Genomic DNA, 18,414 nt, shown 5'->3' on the forward strand with positions numbered 1-18,414 from the left:
ATGGTCCACATCAGTTGCTTGTAGCTCTTCCTCAAACCTATGCTTTTGCATTTGGGAGGTTAGCGAGTGCTCTTCTGTATAAGAGCCTGAAGCTGGGTCGCTTGCAGTTTGTTTCGGCGTCGAAACTTTGTCTGCGTGTTTTTTCGGCTCCGAGGTGACTTTTTTCCTTTTCGGGGCCGAAACCTCTCGGCGTCGATCCGTTTCGGTGCCGCTGTCTCGGCGTCGAGCCGTGTCCACACCGGCATCTCGGTGTCGAGGCTTGTCTCCAGCACTTTCTCGGTCCCGAGAAGGCTGCGTGCCGGTGTCTCGACCGGAGTCGGACGATCTCGGCACTGTTTTGGCCTTTTTCGGTGCCGACGGTCGGTCACCGAATTTATGGGTGGAGCCATGGCCTGGTGGCAGTGGCGTCCCCTGGGCCTTGTAAATGTTTCTTTGTGTGGTTTTCGACGTCTTACTCACGGTTTGTGTGTCGTCGAATCCTTCGGAGTCTGAGTCTTGGAACGAGAAGGTACCTTCTTCTTCCTGTTCCTCGAACTCCCGTTGGGCTGTCGGTGCGGACGCCATTTGAAGTCTTCTGGCTCGACGGTCTCGGAGTGTTTTTCGGGACCGGAACGCACGACAGGCCTCGCAGGTGTCTTCGCTGTGCTCAGGTGACAGGCACAGGTTGCAGACCAAGTGTTGGTCTGTGTAGGGGTATTTATTGTGGCATTTGGGGCAGAAACGAAACGGGGTCCGTTCCATCGGCGTTCTTCAGCACGCGGTCGGGCCGACCAGGCCCCGACGGAGGATCGAAAAACTACCCCGAAGGGCACCGGAGCTCTTCGATCTTCGATGCGGTGTGGAATCTAAGTACGCCGATCCCGAACGCAACAATACCGACGAAAATCTTCCGAAATTAGCTAATTTTCCGTTCCGAAACTCGGAGCGACAGGAACACGTCCGAACCCGATGGCGGAAAAAAAACAATCGAAGATGGAGTCGACGCCCATGCGCAATGGAGACAAAAGGAGGAGTCACTCGGTCCCGTGACTCGAAAGACTTCTTCGAAGAAAAACAACTTGTAACACTCCGGCCCAACACCAGATGGCGAGCTATTGCAGAACATGCGTATCTACAGCGACAGATGCCATCGAACATATATTTTTCTATACAAAAACCTATTGGCCTGGAATTGTCTCTGAGTGTGTTTTCCTCATTTATTGCCTGTGTGTGTACAACAAATGCTTAACACTACTCCTTTGATAAGCCTGCTGCTCGACCACACTACCACAAAATAGAGCATTAGAATTATCTCTTTTTGCCACTATCTTACCTCTAAGGGGAACCCTTGGACTCTGTGCATACTATTCCTTACTTTGAAATAGTGCATACAGAGCCAACTTCCTATCGCACGCTTTTGTGCTGCACATACTATAGAATCTGGTGATAGTTGTGTTATAAACGCTGTGTAAGGAAATGCCTCCTTGGCATGGTTACCCCCTGACTTTTTGCCTTTGCTGATGCTATGTTTTGAATTGAAAGTGTGCTGAGGCCTGCTAACCAGGCCCCAGCACCAGTGTTCTTTCCCTAACCTGTACTTTTGTATCCACAATTAGCACACCCTGACATCCAGGTAAGTCCCTTGTAACTGGTACCCCTGGTACCAAGGGCCCTGATGCCAGGGAAGGTCTCTAAGAGCTGCAGCATATCTTATGCCACCCTGGGGACCCCTCACTCAGCACAGACACACTGCTTGCCAGCTTGTGTGTGCTGGTGAGAACAAAACGAGTAAGTCGACATGGCACTCCCCTCAGGGTGCCATGCCAACCTCACACTGTGTAGGAAGTTGGCTCTGTATGTGCTATTTCAAAGTAAGGAATAGCATGCACAGAGTCCAAGGGTTCCCCTTAGAGGTAAAATAGTGGTAAAAAGAGATAATACCAATGCTCTATTTTGTGGTAGTGTGGTCGAGCAGTAGGCTTATCCAAGGAGTAGTGTTAAGCATTTGTTGTACATACACATAGACAATAAATGAGGTACACACACTCAGAGACAAATCCAGCCAATAGGTTTTGTTATAGAAAAATATATTTTCTTAGTTTATTTTAAGAACCACAGGTTCAAATTTAACATGTAATATCTTGTTTGAAAGGTATTGCAGGTAAGTACATTAGGAACTTTGAATCATTTCAATTGCATGTATACTTTTCAAGTTATTCACAAATAGCCATTTCAAAAGTGGACACTTAGTGCAAATTTTCACAGTTCCTGGGGGAGGTAAGTTTTTGTTAGTTTTACCAGGTAAGTAAGACACTTACAGGGTTCAGTTCTTGGTCCAAGGTAGCCCACCGTTGGGGGTTCAGAGCAACCCCAAAGTCACCACACCAGCAGCTCAGGGCCGGTCAGGTGCAGAGTTCAAAGTGGTGCCCAAAACGCATAGGCTTCAATGGAGAGAGGGGGGTGCCCCGGTTCCGGTCTGCTTGCAGTTAAGTACCCGCGTCTTCGGAGGGCAGACCAGGGGGGTTTTGTAGGGCACCGGGGGGGGGACACAAGCCCACACAGAAATTTCACCCTCAGCGGCGCGGGGGCGGCCGGGTGCAGTGTTAGAACAAGCGTCGGGTTCGCAATGGAAGTCAATGAGAGATCAAGGGATCTCTTCAGCGCTGCAGGCAGGCAAGGGGGGGCTTCCTCAGGGAAACCTCCACTTGGGCAAGGGAGAGGGACTCCTGGGGGTCACTTCTGCAGTGAAAGTCCGGTCCTTCAGGTCCTGGGGGCTGCGGGTGCAGGGTCTTTTCCAGGCGTCGGGACTTAGGTTTCAGAGAGTCGCGGTCAGGGGAAGCCTCGGGATTCCCTCTGCAGGCGGCGCTGTGGGGGCTCAGGGGGGACAGGTTTTTGTACTCACAGTCTTAGAGTAGTCCGGGGGTCCTCCCTGAGGTGTTGGTTCTCCACCAGCCGAGTCGGGGTCGCCGGGTGCAGTGTTGCAAGTCTCGCGCTTCTTGCGGGGAGATTGCAGGGGTCTTTAAAGCTGCTCCTTTGGATAAAGTTGCAGTCTTTTTGGAGCAGGTCCGCTGTCCTCGGGAGTTTCTTGTCGTCGTCGAAGTAGGGCAGTCCTCAGAGGAGTCAGAGGTCGCTGGTCCCTTTGGAAGGCGTCGCTGGAGCAGAGTTCGTTGGAAGGCAGGAGACAGGCCGGTGAGTTTCTGGAGCCAAGGCAGTTGTTGTCTTCTGGTCTTCCTCTGCAGGGGTTTTCAGCTAGGCAGTCCTTCTTGTTGTTGCAGGAATCTAATTTTCTAGGGTTCAGGGTAGCCCTTAAATACTAAATTTAAGGGCGTGTTTAGGTCTGGGGGGTTAGTAGGCAATGGCTACTAGCCCTGAGGGTGGGTACACCCTCTTTGTGCCTCCTCCCAAGGGGAGGGGGTCTCAATCCTAACCCTATTGGGGGAATCCTCCATCTGCAAGATGGAGGATTTCTAAAAGTTAGAGTCACCTCAGCTCAGGACACCTTAGGGGCTGTCCTGACTGGCCAGTGACTCCTCCTTGTTGCTTTCTTTGTTCTCTCCAGCCTTGCCGCCAAAAGTGGGGGCCGTGGCCGGAGGGGGCGGGCAACTCCACTAAGCTGGAGTGCCCTGCTGGGCTGTGACAAAGGGGTGAGCCTTTGAGGCTCACCGCCAGGTGTTACAGCTCCTGCCTGGGGGAGGTGTTAGCATCTCCACCCAGTGCAGGCTTTGTTACTGGCCTCAGAGTGACAAAGGCACTCTCCCCATGGGGCCAGCAACATGTCTCTAGTGTGGCAGGCTGCTGGAACTAGTCAGCCTACACAGACAGTCGGTTAAGTTTCAGGGGGCACCTCTAAGGTGCCCTCTGGGGTGTATTTTGCAATAAAATGTACACTGGCATCAGTGTGCATTTATTGTGCTGAGAAGTTTGATACCAAACTTCCCAGTTTTCAGTGTAGGCATTATGGTGCTGTGGAGTTAGTGTTTGACAGACTCCCAGACCATATACTCTTATGGCTACCCTGCACTTACAATGTCTAAGGTTTTGTTTAGACACTGTAGGGGTACCATGCTCATGCACTGGTACCCTCACCTATGGTATAGTGCACCCTGCCTTAGGGCTGTAAGGCCTGCTAGAGGGGTGACTGACCTATACTTGCATAGGCAGTGAGAGGCTGGCATGGCACCCTGAGGGGAGTGCCATGTCGACTTACTCGTTTTGTTCTCACTAGCACACACAGGCTTGTAAGCAGTGTGTCTGTGCTGAGTGAGGGGTCTCTAGGGTGGCATAACACATGCTGCAGCCCTTAGAGACCTTCCCTGGCATCAGGGCCCTTGGTACCAGAGGTACCAGTTACAAGGGACTTATCTGGATGCCAGGGTGTGCCAATTGTGGAATCAATGGTACATTTTAGGTGAAAGAACACTGGTGCTGGGGCCTGGTTAGCAGGGTCCCAGCACACTTCTCAGTCAAGTCAGCATCAGTATCAGGCAAAAAGTGGGGGGTAACTGCAACAGGGAGCCATTTCTTTACACACTGCCTATGCAGTATAGATAAGTCACCCCTCTAGCAGGCCATACAGCCCTAAGGCAGGGTGCACTATACCATAGGTGAGGGCACCAGTGCATGAGCACTGTGCCCCTACAGTGTCTAAGCCAAACCTTAGACATTGTAAGTGCAGGGTAGCCATAAGAGTATATGGTCTGGGAGTCTGTCAAACACGAACTCCACAGCACCATAATGGCTACACTGAAAACTGGGAAGTTTGGTATCAAACTTCTCAGCACAATAAATGCACACTGATGCCAGTGTACATTTTAATGTAAAATACACCCCAGAGGGCACCTTAGAGGTGCCCCCTGAAACTTTAACCAACTACCTGTGTAGGCTGACTGGTTCCAGCAGCCTGCCACGACCGAGACATGTTGCTGGCCCCATGGGGAGAGTGCCTTTGTCACTCTGAGGCCAGTAACAAAGCCTGCACTGGGTGGAGATGCTAACACCTCCCCCAGGCAGGAGCTGTAACACCTGGCGGTGAGCCTCAAAGGCTCACCCCCTTTGTTCCAGCACCGCAGGGCACTCCAGCTAGTGAAGTTGCCCACCCCCTCCGGTCACGGCCCCACTTTTGGCGGCAAGGCCGGAGGAAATAATGAGAAAAACAAGGAGGAGTCACTGGCCAGTCCGGACAGCCCCTAAGGTGTCCTGAGCTGAGGTGACTAACTTTTAGAAATCCTCCATCTTGTAGAAGGAGGATTCCCCCAATAGGGATAGGAATGTGACCCCCTCCCCTTGGGAGGAGGCACAAAGAGGGTGTACCCACCCTCAGGGCTAGTAGCCATTGGCTACTAACCCCCCCTGACCTAAACACGCCCTTAAATTTAGTATTTAAGGGCTCCCCTGAACCTAAGAATTTAGATTCCTGCAACTTACAAGAAGAAGAGGACTGCTGAGCTGAAAACCCCTGCAGAAGAAGAAAGAAGACACCAACTGCTTTGGCCCCAGTCCTACAGGCCTGTCTCCTGCCTTCTAAAGAAACCTGCTCCAGTGACGCTTTCCCCAGGACCAGCGACCTCTGAATCCTCAGAGGACTGCCCTGCTTCAAGAAAGACTAGAAACTCCTGAGGACAGCGGCCCTGTTCCACAAAGACTGCAACTTTGTTACAGAGGAGCAGATTTAAAGACCCCTGCAACTCCCTGCAAGAAGCGTGAGACTTGCAACACTGCACCCGGCGACCCCGACTCGACTGGTGGAGAAACAACGCTACAGGGAGGACCCCCAGGCGACTCCAAGACTGAGTAACCAAAGTTGTCCCCCCTGAGCCCCCACAGCAACACCTGCAGAGGGAATCCCAAGGCTCCCCCTGACTCTAAAATCCTGACGGCTGGAAAAGACCCTGCATCCGCAGCCCCCAGCACCTAAAGGATCGGAACTCCAGTGCAGGAGTGACCCCCAGGAGGCCCTCTCCCTTGCCCAGGTGGTGGCTACCCCGAGGAGCCCCCCCTTGACTGCCCCGCTGAAGAGACCCCTTGGTCTCCCATTGACTCCCATTGGAAACCCGACGCTAGTTTGCACACTGCACCCGGCCGCCCCGCGCTGCTGAGGGTGTACTTTTTGTGTGGACTTGTGTCCCCCCCCGGTGCCCTACGAAACCCCCCCGGTCTGCCCTCCGAAGACGCGGGTACTTACCTGCTGGCAGACAGGAACCGGGGCACCCCCTTCTCTCCATTGAAGCCTGTGTGTTTTGGGCACCTCTTTGACCTCTGCACCTGACCGGCCCTGAGCTGCTGGTGTGGTGACTTTGGGGTTGCTCTGCACCCCCAACGGTGGGCTACCTTGGACCCCAATTTGAACCCCGTAGGTGGTGTACTTACCTGCAAAACCTAACAATACTTTACCTCCCTCAGGAACTGTGAAAATTGCACTGTGTCCACTTTTAAAACAGCTATTTGGGTTTTATGTGAAAAGTATATATGCTACTGTAATTATTCAAAGTTCCTAAAGTACTTACCTGCAATACCTTTAAAATGAGATATTACATGTAGAATTTGAACCTGTGGTTCTTAAAATAAACTAAGAAAAGATATTTTTCTATAACAAAAACCTATTGGCTTGGAATTGTCTCTGTGTGTGTGTTCCTCATTTATTGCCTGTGTGTATGTACAACAAATGCTTAACACTACTCCTTTGATAAGCCTACTGCTCGACAACACTACCACAAAATAGAGCATTAGTATTATCTCTTTTTGCCACTATCTTACCTCTAAGGGGAACCCTTGGACTCTGTGCATGTTATTCCTTACTTTGAAATAGCACATACAGAGCCAACTTCCTACACGCTGGATCTGAGGTTGCAGGTTTATATTTGTCTACCCTTGGAGTTATGATCCTTGCCCTAACAGATTCTCTGATATGTCTGTCATGTCTGAGCATACCTAGTAGCATGGTAAGAAACTGACTGTATGAGTGATGGTTGAAGTATCGAAGAGAAAATCCTTTTTGATTGGGTCAGTATGCATCTGCACATTGTGTTATACTGCTGCCCTTGCAATAACTTGAATATATGATTCTGGAAAGTTTAATTGGACCCAGAGGAGAAGCAATTTTACCTGTTCCCTTCTGTAAATGAATTTTGCGCTGGCAAGCGTCCATGACTTCAAAAATAGGCTCCACAGAAGAAGTGTCTTCAGTTGATACTGTAGAGTCTTTGACAAGCATACTTTTCGGTTCTGACATGTTCAGTACTGAAGTCTTTTTTCGAGCTGAAAGTGTCAACTCCAAAGCAGATGGTTGCTTTTTTGGCGCCGAGGTGGTCTAATCGAAAGTTCGACTCGATCCCGATATAGACTGGGATGGCATTGAGTATTTGGCGGGTGCAGAGGACATTTTGGTCTTTATAAATTTCAGTGCTGAACCATAGGGTGGGGCATCCAAATGTATTTTTCTGATCCTACCATGGCCCGAAGGCAGTGGTGGACCAATGACCAACTTCAAAGTCTTCTTAAAGATCTTTGTGTGGTGAGATGGAGCTGGTGTACTCACGTACTGCAGTGCTGGAATCGACTGGCTCTCGATGTCAGAATCTTGGTCCAAACTTGGAGTCTCGGATCAAAAAGGCTGCCTGGCGTTCAACTACTTCTTGTGGGTGTTCCTCTCCCAAGATGTCGGGCGTGACGTCCATTGTCTTCAACACCATTTCCAACCAATGTGCTCTTCGGTCCCGACGGGTATTTAGGATCAGAAAGACCTACACAGGTGTCGCATGTCTCTTCCTAATGTTCCGGGGGACAAGCACAAGTTAGACACTAAGCCCTCATTCCGACATTGGCGGGCGGCGCCCGCCAAGCGGAAACCGCCATTTGGCCGCTCCGCGGGAGGCCATTCTGGCTTTCCCACTGGGCCGGCGGGCGCCCGCCAAAGGAGCACCCGCCGGCCCAGCAGAAAGGCCCTGCAACAATGAAGCCGGCTCCGAATGGAGCCGGCGGAGTTGCAGGGGTGCGACGGGTGCAGTTGCACCCGTCGCGATTTTCACTGTCTGCAATGCAGACAGTGAAAATCTTTATGGGGCCCTGTTAGGGGGCCCCTGCACTGCCCATGCCAGTGGCATGGGCAGTGCAGGTGCCCCCAGGGGCCCCACGACACCCATTCCCGCCATCCTGTTCCTGGCGGTAAAAACCGCCAGGAACAGGATGGCGGGAAGGGGGTCGGAATCTCCATGGCGGCGCTGCTTGCAGCGCCGCCATGGAGATTCAGCCCAAGCAGGGGAAATCCGGCGGGAAACCGCCGGATTCCCTTTTCTGAAGCCGCGGTCAGAATGGGCATTGAAGCACCGCCAGCCTGTTGGCGGTGCTTCCGTGGGCCCCGGCCGTCTTGGACCGCCAGGGTCAGAATGACCCCCTAAGTGTTGATCCATGTACGGAAACTTGAAGTGGCATCAAGGAGTTTGTTCCATTAGCCCAGCATTTTGACACCAGTTGGCGAAGTAAGCCCAAAAATGGTGCGGACGCCCCAAAGGGCAGCAACCCGACCCAGAGGATGAAAATCTTCAACAAAAAACAACTTATAACACTCCGGGCGCAACACTAGGTGGCAGACTGATGCAAACCATGTGTATCGACAGCCACACATGCCGTCGAACATAGGTGTTACAAGGCTGGGGAGGGGAGGCCTCCCCACTCCACTGGCTTGCTTTGAAGGGCACATTTGGTTCCTTCTTTGCATAATCTGGTTTGCACCAGTCCAGGGACCCCCGGTCCCTGCTCTGGCACAAAACTGCACGAAGAAAAGGGAAGTGACCACTCCCCTTGTCAATCACCACCCCAGGGGTGGTGCCCAGAGCTCCTCCAGGTGGCCACTTGATTCTGCCATCTTGAAATTTAGGCTGAGGCTCCTGGCAGTATCTGGCTGGTCAGGTTAGGCAGAAGACATCAGTGACCTTCTCTGATAGGTGGCCACCTTGCTAAGTGACCAAGCCCCTTTTTAGACTATTTAGGGACTCCCTCACAGGTGGTTCCCCAGACTTGGTGTGCAAGACTTCACCAGGACTCCTCTGCAATGACCTCTTCTGCTCCTGGCCACGAAACCACTGCTGGACTTCAAAGGAACCGAACAAGACTGCAAAACACCAAGATGACCTCTCCTTGAAACATTGTTTCCACGCCTCCTGTCAGCAACTTGCAACATTTCTACAGCTGTGTATCCTCTGGGGTTGACAAGACTTCAGCTGCACCAAAGAAGCAAGACGGAATCTCCCTTGGAGTGAAGGAGTCAATCCCCTGCATCTGCAGGCACCTAATGCAACAACGTTTGGCTGCTGGAATCTGCTGTCCTCTGGACGAGCAAAGATTCTCCAAAAGGTGGTGGTTCAGAGGGGTCCCTTGGGTCCTCTGTCTTTTGTCCGACTTGGGAGACGGTGAGTCCTTGTCTCTCCCTCCAGGACAGAATCCCTGTGCACCGCGACTGTTGAAGAAACCAAGGCTTGTTGACTCCTGCTCCGAGGGATCTTGAGGCTCCAAGCAGCCCTGGCCCCAGCACGCTACCTCTGCAAGGACGGTCTCCTCTCTGCTGCTCCAGTGACTTAGGACTCCAATTCAGGTGTGCTGTGTGGGCCTCACTGCAACTTACTGTGCCTGCTGCCCGTGGGGGCTACAACTGCTTTTGCTGGCTCTCCTTTCTTCTTGGGGTCAGCCCGGACTCCACTCCAAGGGTCGAGTCTCCAGGACCTTGCTGGTCCTCTTCACCTCTGCAAATCTCCAACAACTCCAGTGGCTTGTGCTTGGTGGTGGTCCTCCTGACCATTGACATTAATGCAATCCGGCAAGAGACAGCTCTCCTTGGTCCACCCATCCCTAAACCCCAGAACGTTTCTGCTTATACACTTTACCCTCCCTTGACCCCTAAACCACTCACCCTAAACTATTGATACCTGAACCCTAAAAACCCAACACCCCTAAACTTCACACACCATTGATAACCTTATAAACCCTCAACATCCTTAAACTGTCCTTGAACCCTAAAAACCCCTAACCACCCCTACACTCCAGCCATCCCCAAACCCTAAAAAACCCTCAACCACTTGAAAAGCTCTCACCACTCCTAAACCCCACCCAGTCTTGACCACTAACGTACCCGCATCACCCCTAAACATAACTGTGAACCCAAAAAACCTGACAACTCTAAACTCTACAGACTTTTATTGTAATTTGGGATTTGTCCTTAAAATTATCTTATTGTTAAAATGTTTCATTTAAATTTCGATTTAATTTCCTTTATATTATCTGTCATTAATATAGGTTTTACATGTTTGTTTCCTTCAAGTTTGATGCTCAGTTTTCACTTTTCCATAAATCCACATACCTCAGCTACTACTATGGCATTTTTGGATAATATTTCGATATATTTCAGTTTTAACTGTTTCATTCCATAACCATTTCTGGACAACGATGTTAGTGTGTGCTGTTTACTTGATTATGTGACTATTAGTTTCAAACTCATTCAATCCTGGAGTAAAGTTTAACTGCTTGACCTCACCCCCCTGAGCACCTAAAAGGAGTGCACTGGTTATCCAATTAGAATTCAAGAATAATGTGCCCATAGGATACCAGTGATTTATTAAATAACACAAACGATACTGCCACCTTACCTGTGACTACAGCAGGACCCCAAGAAATGGCCTCACAAACAAAAACAATAGCCTTCAAAGCACAATAATGTGATAACGGTTTCATGATCGCACTTTAACTTGCATTAAGTGTTAGAAAACTGCAGGATATTGTGTTAACCATTAGCTGTTCAGATTAAGTAATTTTCCACCCCTTTCCTCCTCCCCTAATCACCATTTACACAGATATTCTTGTGAATATAGGCATCTCCAAGTAAACTCATCAAGGCAGGAAGTTGTAACATGCACAGAGTCCAAAGAATGCATTCAAATCTAATATATAAAATGTTACAGTGCTTTTACCGGGATTTAGATGGACTCCTAGATCTCCTAACTCTCTCTCTTGAATGAGATCGTCTTCTCCTTGGACTTTTAGATCTCCGCCGGCTCCTGGACTTGGAATGTGACCTCCTCCGTGATCTACTTCTAGAGCGTCTAACCAGGAAGGTAACAGATAAGAGTCAAGGTTACAAAATGATTTACATTTGATAAAAGTAACTTTCAAAAAGGTCCACAGTGTAGAGAAAATTATAATGCTGCTTGACCTGTAAGCATCAGTTCTCATGTGGTGGTATAGATTAACCTGCCAGCTAGTGTGGAGCTCGGACTGTAGCAACTTGTTTTTCTTCAAGATCTTAAGGTATTGGTGTCTCCTCCCTTATGGATGAACATGCATAAGTACAGACTTCTATGTTAATTTCTGCACAGCGGGTGAGAGTATGTATGGAGTAGTGAGCAGGATAGTATAGTGACCAAGAGTGTTATGAAAATCATTTTGTAGGATGAATGTATCTGTATCAAACACTGGCTTTCTGGAGGCTTATGTGAATCTAGAGCACTATATGGAATCAACAGATGCTTACATTGTAAGTAACATACTCAGTTGGTAGCATGTGTAGCTGTACATGCTCTGCAACAACTAAGGCAGTTCTGACCCGTGCAGTGGCTAGCAAGTGGATGTTGCACAGCTCTGAAATATAGTCACCAGGACAGTTTGCTCAGCTGTAGCCTGTTGCCTTGCAAGAATATCCACACAGTAAAGGTGTGTGGGACTGAACATGTGACAGCTTTGCAGGAGTTAGCTATGGGTATGTTTCCAAGGAAGGTCATAGTGGTGCTCTGTGTATGGGTGGAATGAGGTCTGGGGACGGCAGGTAGGGTTCTTTTGGCTTTATGGTAGCAAGTTTGGATGAATCCGACAATCAACCTAGCTAAACCTCATTTTGATATGTTGACCTTTATGAAGCAGCTTAAAGGAAACGAAAAGCTGTGTTTTATGGAAGGACTTGGTCCTATCTATGTAACACATAAGTGAAGGCTTGATGTCAAGTTTGTGTAGTGCTCTCTTTTCTGCTACTGAATCAGGCAGGTGAAAGGTGGCGAGGAGCTCAATTGTTTGGTTAAGATGAAGAGGGAACACAACATGGGATTAGAGTCTGGGGCTGGTCCTAAAGAAAACTCATTTTGGACCACGATGAAAGGCTCTTGCAGTGTAAGGGCCTGTAACTCAATAACATGCTTAAGGGATCTTATGGCTACTAAGAAGGCGACCTTCCAAGAGCCTAACTACCAAGGGCATGAGTGTAGTCGCTCTAAAGGAGGCCCATGAATCTAATAAAGACCATGTTAAGGTTCCAGACAGGTGCAGGAGGCACCCAAGGCGGAATGATGTGATAAAGGCATTCCATTAAGACTTTAATGACTTGGTTCTTGAAAAAGGAGGAGTGTTCCCTGTTCTACACAGATGCAGCGATAGCAGCAAGGAGTTGCCAAATTTAGGTGTAGGCTAGCCCAGATTTCTGTAAACGTAGGAGGTAACAAATAGTGTCTTGGACTGTTGGTGTAAGAGTTTACACGATTAGAGGTACAGTAGTGAACAAACCTCTTCCACTTAGTGTCATAGCAAGTGCGGGAGGTGGGCTTACAGGCATCCTTTAGTATGTTCATACAAACTTGATTCAAGTTATGGTAACCAAACTCTAGGACCTCAGGAGCCAGATCACCAGGTGGAGAAGGCTGGGGTGCGGGGGGCCTGACAAAAAAAAAAAGCTTTGAGGACCAAGTGAATGGCTAAAAGTTAGTTTGTTAATATGGAGTCCCGGTTGATGAAGTGGTCAGAGACCCCGGACTGTCATGTCTCCTAGATGTGTACCACACCTAACAAATTATGTCTTAATGGTGATGGTCATCTGTGAAATTAGATCTCGGAACTGTGTGCCCCACAACAGGTTTTTGCTTTTCCACCACTGCAGAGATAAAGGGGTTGTAGGAAGTTGGCTCTGTATGTGCTATTTCAAAGTAAGAAATAGCATGCACAGAGTCCAAGGGTTCCCCTTAGAGGTAAAATAGTGGTAAAAAGAGATAATACTAATGCTCTATTTTGTGGTAGTGTGGTCGAGCAGTAGGCTTATCCAAGGAGTAGTGTTCCTGGGGGAGGTAAGTTTTTGTTAGTTTTACCAGGTAAGTAAGACACTTACAGGGTTCAGTTCTTGGTCCAAGGTAGCCCACCGTTGGGGGTTCCGAGCAACCCCAAAGTCACCACACCAGCAGCACAGGGCCGGTCAGGTGCAGAGTTCAAAGTGGTGCCCAAAACGCATAGGCTAGAATGGAGAGAAGGGGGTGCCCCGGTTCCGGTCTGCTTGCAGGTAAGTACCCGCGTCTTCGGAGGGCAGACCAGGGGGGTTTTGTAGGGCACCGGGGGGGACACAAGCCCACACAGAAATTTCACCCTCAGCAGCGCGGGGGCGGCCGGGTGCAGTGTAGAAACAAGCGTCGGGTTTTCAATGTTAGTCTATGAGAGATCAACGGATCTCTTCAGCGCTGCAGGCAGGCAAGGGGGGGCTTCCTCGGGGAAACCTCCACTTGGGCAAGGGAGAGGGACTCCTGGGGGTCACTTCTCCAGTGAAAGTCCGGTCCTTCAGGTCCTGGGGGCTGCGGGTGCAGGGTCTTTTCCAGGAGTCGGGACTTAGGTTTCAGAGAGTCGCGGTCAGGGGAAGCCTCGGGATTCCCTCTGCAGGCGGCGCTGTGGGGGCTCAGGGAGGACAGGTTTTGGTACTCACAGTCGTAGAGTAGTCCGGGGGTCCTCCCTGAGGTGTTGGTTCTCCACCAGCCGAGTCGGGGTCGCCGGGTGCAGTGTTGCAAGTCTCACGCTTCTTGCGGGGAGATTGCAGGGTCTTTAAAGCTGCTCCTTGAAACAAAGTTGCAGTCTTTTTGGAGCAGGTCCGCTGTCCTCGGGAGTTTCTTGTCTTTTTCGAAGCAGGGCAGTCCTCAGAGGATTCAGAGGTCGCTGGTCCCTTGGAAAGCGTCGCTGGAGCAGAGTTCTTTGGAAGGCAGGAGACAGGCCGGTGAGTTTCTGGAGCCAAGGCAGTTGTCGTCTTCTGGTCTTCCTCTGCAGGGGTTTTCAGCTAGGCAGTCCTTCTTCTTGTAGTTTGCAGGAATCTAATTTTCTAGGGTTCAGGGTAGCCCTTAAATACTAAATTTAAGGGCGTGCTTAGGTCTGGGGGGTTAGTAGCCAATGGCTACTAGCCCTGAGGGTGGGTACACCCTCTTTGTGCCTCCTCCCAAGGGGAGGGGGTCACAATCCTAACCCTATTGGGGGAATCCTCCATCTGCAAGATGGAGGATTTCTAAAAGTTAGAGTCACCTCAGCTCAGGACACCTTAGGGGCTGTCCTGACTGGCCAGTGACTCCTCCTTGTTGCTTTCTTTGTTCCCTCCAGCCTTGCCGCCAAAAGTGGGGGCCGTGGCCGGAGGGGGCGGGCAACTCCACTAAGCTGGAGTGCCCTGCTGGGCTGTGACAAAGGGGTGAGCCTTTGAGGCTCACCGCCAGGTGTTACAGCTCCTGCCTGGGGGAGGTGTTAGCATCTCCACCCAGTGCAGGCTTTGTTACTCGCCTCAGAGTGACAAAGGCACTCTCCCCATGGGGCCAGCAACATGTCTCTAGTGTGGCAGGCTGCTGGAACTAGTCAGCCTACACAGACAGTCGGTTAAGTTTCAGGGGGCACCTCTAAGGTGCCCTCTGGGGTGTATTTTGCAATAAAATGTACACTGGCATCAGTGTGCATTTATTGTGCTGAGAAGTTTGATACCAAACTTCCCAGTTTTCAGTGTAGCCATTATGGTGCTGTGGAGTTCGTGTTTGACAAACTCCCAGACCATATACTCTTATGGCTACCCTGCACTTACAATGTCTAAGGTTTTGTTTAGACACTGTAGGGGTACCATGCTCATGCACTGGTACCCTCACCTATGGTATAGTGCACCCTGCCTTAGGGCTGTAAGGCCTGCTAGAGGGGTGACTGACCTATACTTGCATAGGCAGTGAGAGGCTGGCATGGCACCCTGAGGGGAGTGCCATGTCGACTTACTCGTTTTGTTCTCACTAGCACACACAAGCTGGTAAGCAGTGTGTCTGTGCTGAGTGAGAGGTCTCCAGGGTGGCATAAGACATGCTGCAGCCCTTAGAGACCTTCCTTGGCATCAGGGCCCTTGGTACTAGAAGTACCAGTTACAAGGGACTTATCTGGATGCCAGGGTCTGCCAATTGTGGATACAAAAGTACAGGTTAGGGAAAGAACACTGGTGCTGGGGCCTGGTTAGCAGGCCTCAGCACACTTTCAATTGTAAACATAGCATCAGCAAAGGCAAAAAGTCAGGGGGCAACCATGCCAAGGAGGCATTTCCTTACAGGGGTGCTCACACTTAACTTTGGATTTTCCCAGTGAGACTCCACTTTTCACTGCTGCGCAGAGGCACTCTGGAATAGCCTCATATTGACCATTGCAGGTGGTCTATGGCTATACGGGTGGCTATCATTCATAGGAGGAGCATCACTGTGCGAGCTTTTAGAGGATGGAGTGGCAACAAGTAAGGCAGTAGCTGCTGAAATGGAGCTATGCTTTGATCACTTGACTAGGACTTGGCAGTGACTGAGTTTAAGACCGACCCCCACAAAGAGTTGGATCTTAAGGGGCTGGAAACCCCAAGCTAGGGAATTGGCAGCTTGGGCGTGGACTACGCACTCCTGTGTGCTTCCACTCTTAATTAGCCAATCATCGAGGTAGGGAAAGATGCAAGTCCTCTGTCTGACTGGGCAGCTACCACCGCTAGGCACTGGTAACAACCCTTGGAGCTGCAGTTACTCCAAAGGGCAACGCTTTGAACTGATAGAGCAGTCCACTTATCATGAAGCGTAGATAGCATTGATGAGCTGGATTGAAGGGATGTGAAAGTAGACATCCCTCAGGTATAGTGGGAGGTATGAAGTTGCCTTGTGTGTGCCCATGAATTTGCTGCACTGCAGCAGGGGGAATGACAGTGTAGGGTGACCATATGGAAATGTGTGAGAGGACTGATCTGTTGAGGCAAGAGATCGTGGTCTGGCCAGAGTAAGTCATTGTTCTTGAGAATGATAAGTACAGGGAATAGATGCCTTTGCCCCGCTGCCGCCAGGGGGAGGTGGAGCATTGACTATGGTCCTTTCAAGAAGGAGCACTTGGACTTCCTCCTATAGTAGGATTAGATGTTCTGGGCTAAGGGAGTGTGTGCAGTTTGGGATGTTTGGTGGAAATGAAAAGCACTTTAGGCAGCACCTATGCTTGATAATACATAGAACCAACAAGTTTGGTGATTTCCTCCCAGTGGGTAAGAAATCACTCAAGTCAGGGGAGGAAGGAAGATGCAGGACAAGTTAATGTTTGGAGGTAGAGGATTGACTGGAGGGGGTACATCTGCCTTGATTCTTGGGAGTTATTATCCTAGAGGTGTCCAGTGTGCATCCCCTATCTCACAGGCCTGCTGCTGTTACTGAAACAATTGAGTTGGGGGAGATAGCTTTTGAGCCACCCCGTCTACTGCAGTCCAAAGGAATACTTGGTTGGTGGTACAGGTATGGAACACACAGCCTTAGTGGGATCTGTGTCATCTCATCAACCGGTAGGGTGAGGAGGTGCTCAATGTCCAAAGGAAGGGTGATGAGGTGTTGCCCTCTGGCAGCTATATTGGTCGACTTGAACGCACACTGTGTTGTGGTGTTAAAGATGACTTCCCCCTCCTCCTCAATCTCTTCCTCCTTTTTACTCTACAGGTTAAGGAGATGTTTGAGCATGGCCTACATTTCTTCTCACTGGGCCCCAACGATTGAGACAGGAAATCCACAGACTTGGTGATGCACAAGAGTGTGATGGCACCAACTGCCTTCGTTTTGTCAGCCACCTCAATGCGCTTACTGTCCTGACCAGGAGGGACGAAATTTTGGAGTCTATACATTACCCTTCTAGTACAGAATTTCAGTCAAATTTCAACAATCGCTGTGTGGTGAAATTTGTCTTGTGTGCACGATAACAGTAAGGTGGCGGGATTTGGCAGCCCGGCATTATTTTCAGTCGCTAAGAGGATACCCAGAGAGATTTTTCTAATTCGGGCAGTCAAGACCACTTGTGGCTGTCACACTTACAAGCAACGGAAACAACCAGGAAAACAGGGAGGACAGTCTCTCAGGGAAAAGGGATCAGAGGGTGCAGGTTTGAAGTTTTTCCTAATCCTGAAAGTTATCACTCTGGATCTTACAGGCACCCTAAAAACTTCTGGGGCACATTTGACCATACTATTTATCATGGGGAGTGTAGGAAGTTGGCTCTGTATGTGCTATTTCAAAGTAAGGAATAGCATGCACAGAGTCCAAGGGTTCCCCTTAGAGGTAAAATAGTGGTAAAAAGAGATAATACTAATGCTCTATTTTGTGGTAGTGTGGTAGAGCAGTAGGCTTATCCAAGGAGTAGTGTTAAGCATTTGTTGTACATACACATAGACAATAAATGAGGTACACACACTCAGAGACAAATCCAGCCAATAGGTTTTGTTATAGAAAAATATATTTTCTTAGTTTATTTTAAGAACCACAGGTTCAAATTTAACATGTAATATCTTGTTTGAAAGGTATTGCAGGTAAGTACATTAGGAACTTTGAATCATTTCAATTGCATGTATACTTTTCAAGTTATTCACAAATAGCTATTTCAAAAGTGGACACTTAGTGCAATTTTCACAGTTCCTGGGGGAGGTAAGTTTTTGTTAGTTTTACCAGGTAAGTAAGACACTTACAGGGTTCAGTTCTTGGTCCAAGGTAGCCCACCGTTGGGGGTTCAGAGCAACCCCAAAGTTACCACACCAGCAGCTCAGGGCCGGTCAGGTGCAGAGTTCAAAGTGGTGCCCAAAACGCATAGGCTATAATGGAGAGAAGGGGGTGCCCCGGTTCCGGTCTGCTTGCAGGTAAGTACCCGCGTCTTCGGAGGGCAGACCAGGGGGGTTTTGTAGGGCACCGGGGGGGACACAAGCCCACACAGAAATTTCACCCTCAGCGGCGCGGGGGCGGCCGGGTGCAGTGTAGAAACAAGCGTCGGGTTTTCAATGTTAGTCTATGAGAGATCAAGGGATCTCTTCAGCGCTGCAGGCAGGAAAGGGGGGGCTTCCTCGGGGAAACCTCCACTTGGGCAAGGGAGAGGGACTCCTGGGGGTCACTTCTGCAGTGAAAGTCCGGTCCTTCAGGTCCTGGGGGCTGCGGGTGCAGGGTCTTTTCCAGGCGTCGGGACTTAGGTTTCAGAGAGTCGCGGTCAGGGGAAGCCTCGGGATTCCCTCTGCAGGCGGCGCTATGGGGGCTCAGGGGGGGACAGGTTTTGGTACTCACAGTCGTAGAGTAGTCCGGGGGTCCTCCCTGAGGTGTTGGTTCTCCACCAGCCGAGTCGGGGTCGCCGGGTGCAGTGTTGCAAGTCTCACGCTTCTTGCGG

The 18,414-nt window shown here is 50.0% G+C and overlaps 1 protein-coding gene across 2 annotated transcripts in view; it reads right to left on the reverse strand.

The window, feature by feature from the left end:
• Positions 1-18,414, reverse strand: part of SRSF11 (serine and arginine rich splicing factor 11) — a 235,644-nt gene that overhangs the window by 77,967 nt on the left and 139,263 nt on the right. For both annotated transcript variants that reach the window (XM_069232448.1, XM_069232447.1), the window contains exon 8: positions 10,935-11,066. In XM_069232448.1, coding sequence (XP_069088549.1) covers positions 10,935-11,066 — 132 coding nt within the window. The remainder of the gene's footprint in view (positions 1-10,934; positions 11,067-18,414) is intronic.

Source organism: Pleurodeles waltl, chromosome 4_2 (assembly GCF_031143425.1).
Source record: "Pleurodeles waltl isolate 20211129_DDA chromosome 4_2, aPleWal1.hap1.20221129, whole genome shotgun sequence".
NCBI classification, from domain to species: Eukaryota; Metazoa; Chordata; class Amphibia; order Caudata; family Salamandridae; genus Pleurodeles; species Pleurodeles waltl.